This window comes from Phoxinus phoxinus (genome assembly GCF_949152265.1).
Source record: "Phoxinus phoxinus genome assembly, chromosome: 13".
Taxonomy (NCBI): Eukaryota; Metazoa; Chordata; class Actinopteri; order Cypriniformes; family Leuciscidae; genus Phoxinus; species Phoxinus phoxinus.
In genome coordinates, this window is record NC_136888.1 from 24,258,622 (window position 1) to 24,276,828 (window position 18,207).

Genomic DNA, 18,207 nt, shown 5'->3' on the forward strand with positions numbered 1-18,207 from the left:
TTGTTTGGCGAATAGCAAATGATAGTTAAAAAGAGTCATTGTTTTTGCATTTATGTTTGGTAATCATCATTGGCAAATTACACATTTCACATGGGGAATGAAGGAAATTAAATGGAAATCCACCTAGTCTACTTTCTAAATGCATGTTTTTGATCTTATTTTGATGGGTTAGGGTTTAAATAAAAATATCATAACTTAAGATTCGGATCTGCCTACATCCAATCAACTACCAATGAACAGAATCACTTCTTTTTTTTCTTCAATAATCCGTTTCACTTGTAGGTCACAATTCGTAAGAAAATCTGTTGCTCCTGCCATTACATCACAACATGAACAATAGTACATGCTAAAAAAGTCACCACAATTTCAACCTACCATTATAGAATTACCATTGCAGAAATTTAAACACATCTCTTCAACACTCCCACCCATTGGCTGTAATGTGTGCAGTCAGACCAATGCATGTGTGCACATTAACCAAGAGGTCAAGAGCCAAGCCTCCAAGTCCCCAGCCACCACCACTTACTGTAATGCAATCGACCGCAGGATATACGGCCCTGCTTGCAAATTAAAAGGGAATTAATTCCCCCAAGTTCTCACCTCTCCTCTGGACCAGATAGACTTCTACCTTCACGGGAAGAGGAAGAAGTGAGGCGTGTGTGTAAGTCCATAACCTCCACCCTTTCCCCATCTAAAGGCTTCTAAATGCAGCATCATAAAGAAATCAATAGGCATGAAGTACCCCAATGACTGGAAGCCACAAATGTATCTCTCCTCCATTGCTTCAGTCTTCAGCTGACGTTTTAAATTATTGTGCAAATGAAAGAAGAAAAAAAGAAGAAAAAACAGAACTTAACAAAATTACTTGTTTAAGCAAAAATAAACAAGCAAAATTAATTTATCTGAGTTCTATGCCCTCAAAGAATCATTCTCTGTCATCTACAACTAGCTCAGCCTTTTTTTAGTCAAATCTTATAATTGCTTCCAATTTACCTATTCCGCTTTTGGCGGTTTATAAAACGAATTGCAGTCTCATTTTTTAAGAGTTTTTTCTGCCTTTTTCAACTGGGAGTAAGAAATATGCAGCCAACACACACTTTATTTCCACGAAGAGATAAATGGTAGGGTTTGGAGACTAAAGAATATATAACGGTTAAAAAGTCACTTTTTCCCTGAAGCTCTACATAAATCACAGGAGTAGTCAATATTTAATAATGCTAGCCTCGGTCCACAGTCCCTTGATCACCCCTGTCATGTGTAATAGCCCCCACTCCGATTTTTTTGACATAAAAGCTTGGCTTTACTGCAATACTAACATGTAGAGGGGTCATTACTGATCGACATTTCCCTTAATCTGTGATAGCCAGCCACCCGCCGATAAATTCTCCAGCAATCCACTGGGAGAAATCGCTTAAACTCTTTCTCTCCTGGCACAAAAGACAGAGAGAGAGAGAGACGCCTGTGGATCTGACCCTGCTAGCTTGGTGTGAACAATCCCTCCCTCTCGAAATGCACACTCCACAATAATACAAAAATAAACAGTGCCGAACCCTCTGGAGCCAATGATATAATCAAAGAAGCCAAGAAAAAGCATAAAAATACTACTTCATGCTTCACTACCTCAGCGTAAGCTATCATCTCTATCAGAGGTAGCGTTGTAAAAACAGCAACAACAAATGCGCACGAAATTGCGTGGGACAGCAAAGGGAAAACAGGAGTTGGGTTGGAAGAGTCCACTGGCGGTGATCTCACTCTCTCAAATCAATCCCCCTGCACATCATAATCTTGCTCTCTCTGCTCAGAAGAATACTTCAAAGCTCTTGCTCTATGAGAGGGGGGACGTGGCTGCCTTTGTGAGAGGTCACTTCCATCTGCTTGTACTAGGAGATTACAATCTTGAGTCCGTAAGCTGCTCGTCCTGCTTGTCAGATTGCTACTTTTAAGTCGGGTCGGCGTTTGCTGGGCTGCACACTACCTCAGATTGGCCTGCAAGCTGAGGATCCATAGCAAACCGCTGCTATATTAAGTTTCGGATTCAGCAGTAAAAGTACTCAATGACACAACGGAAGAAAACAACGGCTGAATGGCAATGGTATTATTTATATGAGCAACAGAAGTGCATTGACAGTTATTCATTTAGCAGACGCTTTTATCCAAAGCGACTTACAAATGAGGAACACAACAAGCGATTTATCATAAAGAGGCAATAAACACAAGGAGTGCTGGCAATTCAAAGTTTCAGACATAGTTTAGAATAGTTCAAGCTAGAAGAGGGAGAGATTAAGGAATAGTGAAAGCATATGGGGCATTTTTATTTGTTTTTAAGCAGGATGCAGTTAAGTGCTGACAGAAGAGATGAGTTTTCAGCCGTTTCTTGAATATTGTCAGGGATTCGGCATTCCGGATAGGTTTGGAAAGATCATTCCACGAAAACGTTTTGGAAAGTGATGTTGTGCCTCTCCAAGAAGGTGCAGAGCCCGTGACTGTTCTATATGCAAGCATCAATGTCTTGAACTTGATGCAAGCCGTAAGTGGTAGCCAGTGCAAAGTAAACAAAGTAAGGCCTGTGTCCATCAAAGTGGCAATCTGATACATTACTTCAGTACAAGATACAGTTTCCCCAAAAAGTAACATGCTTGACCAGGGACTGTATCATAGATATAAACACTAGATGTCGCCTTGGCTACGGAAGTTCATTGGAACGAATGCGTCAATAGAGCCGCCATCATGGAACAGGGGAGCCCCTTCTCTTTAATGCATCAGCGTCAATGTAGGCAAAGGTCTAACAGAAATAAAATCACCATAAATCGTTATGAATGCGATTTTCTAGTTTGTTTGGGTTCATTCCAACGTTCAGACATGTATTTATCATTGAGTCCAGAGAAAAAAAAAAACAAATTTTTTTTTAAACATTCTTCCTAGCTCAGATTTCGTTCGTGTGAACATCCATACGCAGCACAAAAGTCCGGCATCATCAATGAATTCGAAGTACAGGCGGCGATAGCAACGTTACCTAGTTACTTCCTATGACAAGACCCCTGTTCCAAGATGGCGGCGGTTTTGACGCATGCTTAGAACCCCAAGGCGACATCTAGTGTATATATCCATGGGACTGTATGAAGAGGAGAAGGGCCGCATGCAGATACATTTTACAGAAATAATAGCAAATAGCAAACTTTATGTAACCGTTGATGTCTGATTGTCCTGATGATTTGAAATATGTTAATAAAATAGATTAGGCAAATACATTTTTTTTAAATGTATGCCTATTTTCTATTTAGAAAACTACCCCCCCCCCCCCCCCCCCAACGTTACCAAGATATCCACCATATGAAGTGTGTTGCCGTCATGTTAGAACTATTCATTTCCCAAAACAAAGACTGAAAAAAAAAAATCATTTCAGAACATCTGAATCACAAGCGTCTTAACCTTTTCTAAGACACAATGAAACGTAATCGTCGAAATAAACCAATTTAATTCAATAGAAAATATAATAATAAAACTACTACTAATAAAATATTTTGCACACTACCTCAGATTAACTGCAAATCGAGAGCATCCACAGCAAACTGCTGATGTATTAAGTTACATATTCAGCAGTATACAAGTCAATTGCGCACAGAAAAAAAACTAACAACAGCTGAATGGCAAATCTCTGACAAATTTGATTCTTATTTTTTCCATACAAGCAGTAGAAGTATATACACGGTAAGGCCTGAGTCCATCAAAGTGGCCGGCTGATTGCTTTGTAAGCGATCTCCCACAAATATTACCAATCAGGTGAGCTCAGCTTAATTACACGCTGACAGAGTAATATGGCAGTCTGTGAATCAACCTCTGTTTCTCTTTTGTTTTCTGTTATTACAAACAAGCACATTAAGGGTTATAATTTGCTGATCGTGGACGATTATGCTGTATAAAAATGTCAAAGTATTCATTTAGGTAGACTAGTGAAACACACATACTGTAATATGCACACGCAGGCCTGTTGGCAGGATTAAATGTGTAGAATCTGTAAGCTGTACAGATGAACTCTTGATTAATGGAGAGAGACAATCTATTCTATTGGCCTGGCAGACAAAAAGAAGTGCTGACACATAGAGGTGCAGGTCACTCTTTTCATCTGAGACTGGCTGGACTTTGACCAGGAATACACAGAGTTTTGGATGCCTACCAGAAGGATATGTGCAATAAAGAATGGGGGACACAGGGTTGAAAATTATACCCAATTCATTCACATACTGACAGTACACTGTATATGAATGCAAATTGAATCTTGAAAATAGATCAAATCAAACCTATGGAGCAATAAATGGAAAAGGTTTGGTTGCTATTTTAAATATAAACTACCAAATACCAATCAAAAGTTTAGATCGATTTTCTAATGTTGTTAAAAGAAGTCTCTTATGCTCCCCAAGGCAGCATTTACTTAATCAAAAAAATGTTTATATATATGTATAAAGGCAATTTACTACTGTCATGACAAATCTGAATTTTCAGCAGCCATTGCTCCAGTCTTCAGTGTCACATGATCTTTCATAAATCATTCTAATATGCTGATTGGTTCTCAAAAAAGATTCTTTGATGAATAGAAAGTTCAAAAGAAAAGCAATTATTTGAAATAGATTTTTTTTTTTACTTTTTTTTTTTTTTTTTTTTACTTTTTACAGGTGAAAATTTTTATATTGTGCAAAAGTTCATTTATTTCAGTAATTCAACTTAAAAGGTGAAACTAATATATTATATAGACTCATTACATGCAAAGTGAGATATTTCAAGCCTTTATTTCTTATAATTTTGATGAATATGGCTTACAGTTTATGAAAACCCCAAATTCAAAATTAAAATATTGTGAAAAGGTTTTCATAAGCTATGAGCCATATTCATCAAAATTATAACAAATAAAGACTTGAAATATCTCACTTTGCATGTAATGCGTCTATATAATATATTAGTTTCACCTTGAATTGAATCACCAGTTGAATTACTGAAATAAATAAACTTCTGCACTTTTTTCGAGTTTCACCTGTACATTATAAATGTCTTTACGGTCACTTTTGCTCAATTAAATGCATCCATGCATAATAAAAATATTAATTTATTTAAAACATATATATATATATCTTACTAAACCCAAACCTTTAAATGGTAATGTATTAAATGTTGCAAGCTGGATTCGAACTTGTCACTTGCATGAGCGCCACGGCTCATTATGCACTAACCACTAGGCAACAGCCCAAAATAAAGCTATATATGCAGTGGCATAGACAGTAAGAATGCATGTTTAGTACATACAGTACAATGTGAACCTAGCTGCTTCATGATCTTGACAGATTTACATAGAGAATGTGTGTTTGCACCTCACCCTCTCATTACAACAAGCGTTTATCCTCTAACCAGCATAAGGGAAGCTGCAGCGGAGATCAGGTTGGTGAGCAGTGGGAGATTCCTTTTGAACGTGCCATTACGCTTTTTTAACAAACCTGTCCGCTCTCATCTCGTGAGAAACGAGAGGAGAAGAGCGCATGATGAGTGCGGGTGTCCTCCCAAAGCCTCTTCCGGCCTGCGATTGCACACGGCAGTCAGCCTGAGCAAAATGGAGGCCGACAACAATTCATTTAAGCCCATTACTGCGTAGGCAGGCTGTGCTAAGGTTCGCTGAACTTTCAACATTTTTGTTTGTAAACAAACAAAGGGAAACCAGTAGAAGTCAATATAAGGAGCAGAGGCAGCACGCAGGGAGGCAGTGTTGCGTTTACTCTGAGGAACTGAAGGAGGGTGTGAAGGTGTGAGGGGGAGCAGTTAAGTTTGATTTACCTGGCCCGGTGAAGAGGACTGTGTAGGTCAGGTTGCCGTTGGGCTTAGCTGGGGCATCCCACTTGGCTCGCACTGAATGTGGCGTCTCGCTGAACACATACAGGGTCACCTGACCAATGGGAGGCATCTCTAAAGTCCTGCTTTCCACCTGACAACAGAAAGAGAGAAAGTGACTGCATAAAACTAGGGCTAAGCATTTAGTTTGACTTAAAAATAACTTGTCTACATTCATTAAAAAGTAATCATTTGTCTGAAATAATTAAGCTTTTCTCTACTGACATTACAATAGCAAAATATGCAAAACAAAACATTTAAAGGTTGATCACAAAATGGAATCAATTACATAGTAAATATTAAAATAGAAAAGTTGTTTTAAATTTTAATAGTATTTTACAATATTACTCTTTTTTTTATCAAATAAATGTAATATATTATATTATATTATATATAAATACATTTTTGATCAAATAAATATAGCCTTAGAGAGCAACACTTTTAAACTGTAGTGTAGGTTGAAGAGACAATTCACATTGCCAGAACTAAACATTTTTATTAAACTTGCTTTAAATCCATATGTTAAGCATGTAACATTTAAGTGGTATTATTTTAATTTGAAAAACAGGGGGGAAAAAATAAAAATAAAAATTCACAGCCGGCACTTTTTCCCCCACCATCTGTCCACTAAATGATCGGATACATCTTAGCCTGACACCACAGCCACTCAACCTCTCGCTGCTTGTTCCAACTTTTGCTGTGTCCGCAGAACTGGCCATTTGACTAAATATTGCACACATATTGGAAAAATGCCCAAATATAGCCCATCAAAGCAGTAACCAGCCCAGAGTGGCATTTATACCAAATGTCAAGCGTGAGCAGAAGGTGCTTTATTGAACAGAGTGAATCGATCACCTTTATGATGTTGAGCTGCCATCTGACACGCAGAGGAGGAATTAACATAATGTAAATGTGGTGGACTCTCACCAGGGGCCCCAGAGCGCAGCCCTGAGCCGTGCAGGCCTGCACACGGAAGCTGTGGAGGCTCCATGGGGACAGATCACCGACCTCAAAGCCCATCAGGGACGAATTCTGCACCAGCGTGCCATCCATCCAAAGACCATAGCTGCTAATCACACCTTTGTGGAGGAAATTAATACACTTTTAGCATATGTGCGATAGCATACATGGGAATACAGGTTGTGCTCGACATGTAAACCTCTCATATAATTAAAAAAATGCGATAGATATCCTAACAGTGCAAAAAATAACAACTACAGTCAATATCAAACACATATTGTCTTTAAAGAAATTATCTAAACATCAGCCAAAATAAAATAATTTCATTAATGGCTGAAAGTCAAGAAGAACTTGCGGCATTCACTGTACTTCTGCAATGAAGGCTGAAATCGCCCCTCCATCACAAAGCTTTATTCCAGGACACGTTTTAATACCCAAACACTGTTTGCTCCACTGATTTCCTCACATGCCCTGGTGTAAACTGGCCATTTTGTTTAAAGCCCTCTGTTAAAGCCGGCCATTAGGGAAAGAGTGCTGTAAAACATGTAAACACAGCCGTATACTGCTCCTGCTCTCTTTATAGCTGCTCACAGGACACACCCCTCAAGATGGACCGGTCAGTTAAAAGGAGGACAATTCAGCTTGGCCCAATGCACAAAGAAATAGATAGAAACAAACACACTGGGCTTTAACTAACCCAAAACATGAACAAATATTAAATGAAATAAAATTGGCAATAGTTGTTTAATGATACACTAAGTAGGTCTTGAGATGGATAATACATTAAATAATAAAATCTAATAAACTATGCATTTTCTGTAATCATTGTAAAAAGAGATTTCATCCATACTTTTCAGATTGTGTATTTAATTCAGCGCAGATTCATTGTTTTGAATCGTGCAAATAATATCATTAAACTATATTTGTATTGTATTTTTTATTTAAATGTTGTTTGTATGTAATGCTTATTAACATTTAGACAAGACTAAGTTATTTTTTTTCAGTATTCAAAAATGTGGAAGACTTTGAACACTCCTCAAAATGTACCATGTTTCAAAAATGTATAATTAATGCAATATAATTTACAGTGTTCAATCAAGTGTGCCCTGCTTAATCGTATCTTATTTAACGCTGTAATAACAAATACATTTATTTATTTGGATTACTTACTGGACCAAAATTACAGTACATATCTGCACATGATTAAGAGGTGGAATTAATCGTTTTCAAAACACAATAGCTGAAAACTATTTTCATATCGGAATATGTCAGAACATATTAAGGCCCTTTTAACTCCCTTAACCCACCCCTCACTTAAAAAATCATATTGTAATTAATTAATTAATAGATAAAATTAAATCATATATTAAAAATAAATAATTTTGCCTTTCAAAATCAAAACAATAAAAAAAAAAGTTTACTAAATGACTCCTAAATGTGGACTTATTTAATAAATAAATATCCTTCAAAATTTTTTTGTACCATGTAAACTAAAGCTTTTCTTTATATAAAGCAAAATGATTTAGTCAGATACTAAATACGATTGATTTTCACGCACATGGTAATCAACGTTCCCTAAAATGCATAAAGAATTGAATTCTAGAAGCACTTTTCCTAATCTGCATCTGCTCTCGAACCCAAGGGCCGAAGCGTTGTCCCCCATCCGGTGCTCAGGCTGAGTGAATGAACCTGCTGCTGCGCCCCTGACAGCCACTGCTAAAGCTGCAGTTCACAGCATCAGTCAAAAGGGAGCACTTTTCATCCACTTAAAACACAGCACCCTCCTTTCCTCCGTCTCGCTCTCTCTCGCTCTACCACACTCTCCCAGTCGCACCGCCACACAAAGTGCTCCTCTTTTCCTGTCCCCTTCTCTATGTGCTAACCCATCATTAAACATGAAGCACCCTTAACTAAACGGCCATTTGGAATATGAATTCACCTTTGCCAGGCACTAGTTTTAACCCCACTCACCGTTGGGCTTGAGAGGGGGGGTCCAGGACACATTGAGGGAATGTGGGGAGAGTGACAGAATGTTGGGGGCAGGTACTTCCTCCGGTGAACTCTCTTCAGTGTGGGCCACGCCGGGGTCACTGAGGGTGCATCCACCTCCCGTGCACGCCTGCGGGTCAAAAGGTCATAAACAAAACAAACAAAAAGTGCAATTTTTAACAAAAACATTTGGCTACGTATATAATAAAGTAGAAGATTGTCACATTTGATCATTTTATCATGGGAATTTTGAGATGTTCCCTTAAATTCAGAAGGGAAAAAAGTCAGCAGATTCCATCTAGGCTTAATTAGTAAACACTACATAAATACATAATCAAAATGTATTTTAATATTGTCTAATAATTTAAATGATTATAAAATGTATTTCAATAAAAAAGGTTAAACCAAATTAAAAAGAAAAACTCTCGATGATCGATATATGTTGTCCGAACCAAATCAGTGTAAATAATATAAAAAACGGGCAGTAAGAACATTTTAATTCTGTATGGTGACGTTAACACATTTTACCATGTTCAAATTTAGAATTCCAAAAATCAGCACAGAAATAACCAAAAATAAATAAATAATAATAATAGCCGTTTCATCTGGACATTTATAACTGGTGTATAAATAATACACAATTACTTAATTTATCTTTATATTTTGTTAAAATTTAAATGATTACAAGTTTCTTGAAATAAAAAATAATATGAAATTAAAATAAAAATCTTAGACAGGTATGATATGTTGTTAGATCCGAATCAGTGAGTAATGAAGGTTTCAGGTTTCAATTAGCACAATTTTCAAAATGACTTTTTAAAAAAGCCACATTAGCTTACATTCTAATAAATTTAAAAGGCAAAATGAAATGAAAGTCACAATGACATGATATTCAGCATCTTGAGCCATTTTTTTATCATTTGTGTGTGTATGTGTGTGTGTGTGTGTGTGTGTGTGTGTGTTTGTGTGTATGTATGTGCGTGCGTGTGCGTGTGTGGTGAAACGGGTGAGCAGGAACGCACTGCTATCTGAAACCGGTAGGTGGATCCCGGGATGAGGTTCCGCACTGTATAATCCTCAAAAAGCTCAGAGCTGTTATAGATGACGACCAGCTCCTCTCCTAAGGCGGACTGGTACAGCGTGTAGAACTCCAGCAGGCCGTTCACCTCCATTGGAGCAGCCCACCTAAAGAACACCAGAGACAAAACACAGTCTGATATCCTGTCACATGACCCCTGTACTTCCCCCCCGTGAGAGCCGTATGTACGCCCAGCAGCGGCAGCGGCAGGTAAACCAGTGGACCACCCAGAACCCGGACAGAGTCTAATAAGCATGATCACGATGACTCTGTCCGAGGATGTGCGGACAAAAATAGGAAAGCCTGGTGGGTGAGCGTTTCACTCTGTAGCTTGACTTTCTCATTGCTAAATTTAGAACAGAGGACACTGCTATCTACTGAGGGATCTGAAAGACAGAATCGCACAGGACGTCTGAGAAGCGAAATGAAAAACTCAAAGAGGAAGAGACTGGCCATTTCCTTTCTTCACCTTTGTGCGTATTTTCTTGTTCATTAAATACTTTTAGGCAATTTTATAGTTTTTGACTTTTAATGCATCATTTTCATATGTATTTTCCGGTTTGGTGATTATAAAAAGTACGTTTTTAAACATTCTATCTGGTACATGGTTTATTAATCGACATTACTAGCCCTGTGTTCAAGCTTGTGAAGATATTCTATAGTTCATTGTTTATTGCTACAAAAATATCAAATCTTAAAATGTTTTAATTAACAGTGGTTTACCAAACAAAATTCAAGGGTTGGCAGTATAAGACAGTTGTCTACTAACAACCCTTAATTAAAAAATAAAGTAATTAAAAAAAGAGACCAACTTTTCCTTGAATTAATTTCTGGAAAAGTTGATTATGATCATTTTTTTTAATGGAATAGTTTATAGTTAGTAAGTTAAAGGGAGTTTAAGGGAGAAAAAAATTATGTCAATATGGGTGATGCACTGTAAATTTCAAATCTTATTATATACCAGTCAATTAAAACGTAAACAAGAAAAATAAAGAGACTATGGTAGATTTTATTCTTATATATTTCATATTAATCCATAAATCAAATATAAGTTAGATACACAAGGTAAGAAACATACCAATGAAAAGAAAAAGAGAAAAGAAAACATTGAAGTTACTTATTTAGTACTGAATCCTCAAATGACGAGTTCAACGACTAGAGGAGACAATGTCCCTTTTGAAGGTAATGGTGTCAAGACTGAGACATGATCTTAAATCATCTATGTTGTTTAAAGAGGGAAATAGGACAGTAACCTCCTGTGTGATGAGAGGAATCATCAAGCGTCTACAATGAGTTTGACCTGATGTTTCTCACCTCTTTGTTTCCTTAATTTAGTACAAAGCTCATAAGGGCCTCCTGGTCTACATGGAGCAAACACACCCGCAGGTGACTTTATTCATTATTGTGATTAATTCAGTTTAGGCTTAAATTAAATTGCATTTTAAATGGCAAACGACAACGGCCATTAAGACATTATAATTTGTATTTATAATGTCCGCTTATCAGTATAATTGATAAGCGGTTGGTTATATTATTAATAATATGGCAGTTTAATCAATTGTAATACTTGAGTTAAGCAAAAAAAAAAAAAAAACTTTTGAGCAAATTGTTGGTATAATCCAAAATAACATATACTGTAGGCTAATAAACCAATAAAGCTAAAATGGTGTCAGTGTAAAACATTTTTTTAACATAATATTAACATAATAATAATAATATTTACTTAACACTTGTACATTGTTGCCTTTTATTTATTTACATTATTTTAACCTTGTATGCATGTACAATAAATTTTTTTGGCAATGCAATGAAGTTAAAAAAAACTGCACTATAACTGGCATAATTTTGGTTCTGTCAGAACAACATAAACATTTGCAAATTTGAACCGTTTTTATTCACTGTAAAGGTGGTGAGGAGTTAATGTCGTATTGAGAGGATTTTCTCTCTCTCTCTCTCTCTCTCTTATTCTCATTTATTCAAGGTGCCGTATACTTTCACGCAGCGTGTTTCTGCTGATATTCGGTTTGTGCATATCCTGCAGTCCGGGGTCTCGCAACCTTTCTCACAGGCAAATCGCAACACAACAAAAGAGTATTGAACACATATGATCCTTCACCCTCTCCTATTACGATTCTGCTAACAAGGCAATACCTTTCAAAGGCACTGTATCCACAATTAGACCCTGAGAGAAAAAAAGAGAGAGGGAGAGAGATATCATCTGTAATGTCAAATTACAATGCTGACTCCCCCCCCCCGAACCTCTCTCTCCCTCTCTCCCCTCTCTCTCTCTCTCACTCTCTCTCTCTCTCTCTCTCTCTCTCTCCCTCCCTTTCTCTCTCTCTCTCTCTCCCTTTCTCTCTCTCTCTCTCTCATTCTCCCTCTATCATCATTGCAGCTTCCCGTCCCATTCAAATTGAAATATCCAATGGAAATAAAGCAATAACCATTTCCCCCTCTTGGCGGATGAAGACAATAAATAAGGTGAGTTTCCCTCTGAGGCGCTGCCATCAGGATAGAGCAGATACATAATGAAGTTATGAAAATCGGTGATGAGACAAATTGGGTCATATACATCTTTTTAATAAATGGCTTACAGAGATCACAAGCTCTCCACTGCCATTAATACAGAGGTAGCAGGAGAATAAAAAGCAAGGGCTTGTATTTTTTTTTTCTTCCTCAATGCCTGAAATGAGCATAATCGAATGAAGGCTGTTGAGGTAGGCTGCCACACTGCCGAAGATAAGAAACAGGGAATGTTGTGGCCAAGGGGTCAAGGTTTTGCTAGTTAACTTGGTCCCCATCAACCCCTGCTGGTAGATGCTGTAACTACACCACGCAAACATCTTCCTACATTGACAACTGCTTTAAAGTAAAAAAAAAAAAGAAAAAAAGTTTTTTATGTTTATGAAAGAGGTCTGTTATGCTCACCAAGGCTGCATTTATTTAGCCAAAATACAGTAAAACAGTAATTTGTATTTTTTTCTATTTATTTTAATATATTGTCACATGATCCCTCAGCAATCGTTCTATTTTGCTGATTTAGTGCTCAGTAAACATGTCTTATTATTATCAATGTTGAAAACTTGTGATTTTTGTGATACTTTTTTTAGGATTCTTTAATGAGTAGAACGTTCAAAAGAACAGCATTAATATTAAATATAAATATATATTAGGGGTGGAACGGTACACAGAAGTCACGCTTCGGTTCATACCTCGGTTCAGACATCACGGTTCGGTACGAGTTCGGTACAATGGAGTGAAAAGCAAAACAAAAATGATTTTTTTTTTATTGTGAATGTCAGTCAGTACCACCTAGTGTACAGTCTCAGCAGCTGCAACAGCCTGCCCTGAATGTGTAAAGTAAGATGTAAACAGTAAACAAGTACCCCACATCATCTCCAGACTCCATCTGTAACTTGTAAACAAAATAAGACAATCAACCATAAAACTGAAAATACAGCATATATTATTCATGTGCGGACGAACGAGCGCGAAGGTGCGCGCGGCAAAAATGTCATCATAGCGGTGTGGGTGTGCGCGTTGGGTGCGCGCAACCATAGATATTATATAGAGACATGATGTCTATGTGCGCAACACTGTGGCGGTGTGCAGTGCACGGCTTTTTTTGTAACAGCGCTCGCGGCTCCGCATCCGAAGATGTACGACTTCGAGCAGAATCTGGCCGAGCATGTAACGTAACTTACATCTCACAGCACCGGCTCTAAATGAGTTGCTTACATTAACAAAATGAGCCTACAATAGCAGACGTAAGCTCTTTAAATAAAAATAAATGGCCATGTTTTATAAAAAGGTTCACAAAACAAAATATTTAAATATGTAACGTTAATTTAGTTGTAGTAACGTTCTCATATCCATTTTTTTCTCTAATGTCACAGGGAATACACGATTCTTTTGTAGTGTGGTTTTGGTGTAGGCCTACTAAAGTGTACTAAAATAAACATTCACGAATGTACCTTACTTCTTCTCGCCGCGGATTCCTGATGGTTTAGGACAATTACACCGAGTCGCACCATGACGTTTCAAAGAATAGTATGTTAACACCGGCGAGCGCGAAGTAAATGGGAGGCGCGCGCGCAGTCATCGGAGGCTCGCGCTGCGGAGGCAGGCGAAAGTATAAACAAACCTAGCTTAAGGCGGGGCTACAGATTAGGTGTCCATAAAGAACCTGTAAAGAACCCGCGTATCTAACAGTAGTTCTGCATTACATTCATTAATTTGCACGCGAGTTTTATTTATTTTTATACCGTGTATTCTCCGTGTAAATTCATGCACCGAACCGTGACGTGATTCGGTTCAATACGAATACATACCGTTCCACCCCTGATATACCGGTATATATATATATATATATATATATATATATATATATATATATATATATATATATATATATATATTATTTTTTTAACATTTAAAAATAATTTGATTATTACATTTTATAACATTAAATGCCTTTACCATCACTTTTTGAATACCATCCTTGCTGAATAAAAGTAGCCTATTCATTTCTTTTGAAGGCCAGATTCTATATAAAAGCATGGCATCACAGCTCAAGATAATTGCTAGTGAAGGGTTTGGGACTATCCACATGTCAATCACAATTGTCATGACAACATTTACCTGTGCCTCCAGATTAATTAGTCATTTTTACAACTCAGTAGATTGGACAAAACATCCTGAGCACCGTTAAGCAAAGATGGCAGATTCCAAATCACGTGCTTCTGTTAAAATTCCATTGAGATGAATGTGAATGCTAACAGAAAGCTCTCTCTCCAGTTATTACAGGCCTACTCGGGCAGCCCGGTGGGGTGAGGTGGGGTGGTTTGAGTAATTTAATCGGCACTTTCTGATGGCAGTGAACTGGTGGTGGGTTTTACCACGGTGTACTGTAGGTGACAGCTCAAAATATATATTCTCCTCGTGGCCTTCTCCTTCTCGCTCTCTCCCCACCTGTGATCATTCAGTAAAGTGATGACATTTTCTTTCTGATGGGAAATGCGCCGGAGCGCTTCTGTCATCTCTCTTGGCCTAAAATAAAGTGTACATAAGTTCAGTTTCCCCATTGCCCCTTAACTCCCTTATAGTTCTCTCTTTCTATTCTCTCCTTGTCCCCTCACGTTGTTGTGTGGCATGGTGCCCTCTCCGGATACTTCTTAAGTGATGGAGATGGGGCAGCTGAAGATGAACCTCTAAAGGCTTTCACATAGATTGCTATAGGCCTGGGGTGCAGGTTGCTGGGAAGAATCTTCTGTAGACTCCCCCCTCTCTCTCTCTCTCTCTCTCTCTAAGTCAAGCGGCGGGGGTCAAACGCTGGATAAATTTCTGCATGCTAAACAGGCCGGAAGAAGGTCGGACTGTGCGTTTTCATACAGTCCAATGAGATGGTCCAGTGTGGGTGCAGGAGTTGAGCATTAGCTCCTAAATCAAGGCCTGCTCCATTGCTCCGTTCCCCTGGTCGCTCAACTGCAGCCAGAGGACACGCAAAGACAATAAGGACAAACAGCCAATGGCATGACTGGCGGAAGGGGCGTACTTTATGATTATATGGAAAACACTCAGTTGATTAATGCACCCATGCGGTGGATAGGGACAGCTTCTCAAATTTGACATACGGGTTGGTCAGATAAATCGCTCTAGTGTGAGATTTTTGTGGTGACCACTTTTTTTTTTAAACAGGGTTATATTGCATCTTCAGAGGGTTACGGTTTGACATGCGGAGCTTAGTTTTAGTATAATGGTGAGGAATAACGAGACCTGAGATGTGTTTCGTCCTCTTACAGAGAGCAAATGTCCGTCACCTCATTAGCGTATCTCTCTGATAAAACATTGTCATCTAAAAGGTGAGAACAACCACCTTCACTCCTGTCCATGCCTCGTTAGCGCGCATGTGTGCGTGCCGTCCAAGGACGGGACCTAGTGAGGGTGGAATGTTTTTTTTTTTTTTTTTTCTAAAAACTGTAGAAAAGATAAATAAATAAAACTCATAGTCTTGGAAAACAATCCATGCATAAGAACATGTATAATTGCATTTATGATAATACTATTAAAAGTATTGTCCCAAAGGCAAAATATTTCACTCAAAAGATTATTTTTCAATACTCACTGTATGTGGATACTGCGGGCATCCAGTACGGTCAGGATGGGTGGCTCAACATGTGTGGGGGGCAACTGACCTGTGAACAGGGTGACCTGGGAAGTGTTGGTGCATCCTGCCTCAGTACAGGCACTCAACAGCAACTTATGAGGAGTGAACACACCAACACCTGGAGGGAGAGAGAGAGAGGGGGGGGGGGGGGGGTGAAGAAAGGAAGCAAAGAGAGAGAGAAAAAAGACAGTGAAAAAAGGAAGAAATTGATAAATATATATATTTACAATTTACAATACAATTAGACTGGCTAAGAATGAATTATAACATTATAATGTGATGCTTATTCCACAGAAAAGTATTATTCAGTCTTAATTTTGATAAAATAGGTTTAATGTGCTGGTAGAGTTCAGCTGTTTGGTTTGGGTGAACTTTTAAAACATTTTCTAACTTTTAACCTAGTTGTAAGTTAGTAGTTATTTAAAGCTGCAGTCCGTCGTTTTTCCTCTTTGTCGCCATCTCTGTTCGAAATCTGCAATTGCAGTTATTCGCGGAATTATTAACTGTGCGTGGGTAGTAAATCGGCATGAAACAGCGCGGATGAACACAATGTATTGAGGAGAACTTGTCGCTGCCGCGTCGCTGTGGATACTGTACTGTCACCAGCAATGTCAGAGTATACTTTTTGAAAGTGTCAACATTAGAATTTTCATCGGGAAATCTTATCTGAACAAGTAAGTAACATTCACTTTTGTTCTGACCAAATTCGGGGGGTGGGGGGAAGCATTGCAGTAGCTATATCATGCTGATTAAATCTAACGATTGCTTATATCACGTCAAAACGTGAACAATATATTTTTTCTGTAGCCACTCTGAAGTCCGAAGTCTTTGGGTTTTACAACTGGTGAATCTCCAGTTGTCACTGGTGATTGTCGCTTTAAAACTTTCGGGATCCGCCATACCAAGTGCTAAGCTAAATCTCCACCTCCATCATCCACACACGCTAGCTGGGGACTCCTTCTCTATGTGTACAGAAGTGATGTAATGACGCAAAGACATGCTCGAAATTCCCGCGGAAATCCACCAGTACCACTGGAATTAAAATTATTATTACAAGCTTACCGTTTTGAATCGAGGTAAGGCAAGCAGATCGTTTTGAACACTGGCTGGTTACGTTTTTTTTCAAAAATGTCTTTTTTGATATTTTTAAACCCAAAAATGTGCCGGACTGCAGCTTTAAATGAAATGAAATGAAATGAAATTATATTTAAATAAGTTTATATTGCTTCACAGGGCAAGCGCAACATAATAATAACAAAATAATATAAAAAAAACATTCAAAAATGAATTGACAAATTAGCAGTTTGAAGCAAATGATCTGTAAAATGTGAAACAAATTTAAACGTGTAATTGGGAGTTTATGTAATGTTACCATAATATTATATCCTTCAAATCCTTGTTAAAAAAAAAGTGTATCTGAAATTGTAAAGAGAAAGTGTGATTGCATTATCTTTAGTTGGCATCTGTATTCCAGCTCTGTAAATGTTGACACTAACCTACAAAGATCAACCACTTCAGGCAATTCTAATAAGACCTGAAAGCTGTGATCTAATCTGTCATACTGCAGTATTTTTACATGTTTGGCTTCTTTAGGTTGCTGTGATGATCAGCGAGCTCCTGGCTTTCCCTTCCTCGCGTGCTTTCCACGTGGCTGGAATCATTTGTTAATCATTTGTACTGGGAAACCAGAGTCGCAAACACTGGCGATGAGCGGTGCGTTTCAAAGGCTCCTCTTGACGGGAAGGAGGATCTCTCCTTGAAGCGCCTGACAGCAGTTTACAGTCAAGGAAGGAGGAATAAAAAAAGGTGAGATATTCCAAAATCACAGCGGGGGCAGCTTGGAAGCTGAGCTAAGATATCCTGAAAGAAATTGGAATCCCCGGGTTTGCGCGTGGCGGGGTGAAGGGGAGGGGACGCCAGCCGCAGCAATGCAGTGCTCCATAGCTTCTTATCACATCAGACCTCTGCCTTTACAACGACCCACAATAAATATGGGATACCCCGTCGAGCAGACTGAAAATAACATCCTGCTGCACAACGTGTCTTCTGAGAAATGCCCTCAAAGCCTTCGGTACATTTTCTGCTTTGGCTTGGGGTTGTAATACATATGTAGTCAGGCATATCTTTAGCCATTCAGGAGAGA

General features: G+C 38.3%; 1 protein-coding gene across 1 annotated transcript in view; it reads right to left on the reverse strand.

Moving 5' to 3' along the window:
* The window catches only part of ush2a (Usher syndrome 2A (autosomal recessive, mild)), a 207,058-nt gene that overhangs the window by 104,505 nt on the left and 84,346 nt on the right, over window positions 1–18,207 (reverse strand). Inside the window, exons 33-37 of the mRNA XM_079632841.1 lie at window positions 16,023–16,182; window positions 9,843–10,005; window positions 8,803–8,950; window positions 6,799–6,950; window positions 5,818–5,965 (exon numbers count right to left, since the gene is read on the reverse strand). Of these exons, the coding sequence (XP_079488967.1) occupies window positions 5,818–5,965; window positions 6,799–6,950; window positions 8,803–8,950; window positions 9,843–10,005; window positions 16,023–16,182 (771 nt within the window). The remainder of the gene's footprint in view (window positions 1–5,817; window positions 5,966–6,798; window positions 6,951–8,802; window positions 8,951–9,842; window positions 10,006–16,022; window positions 16,183–18,207) is intronic.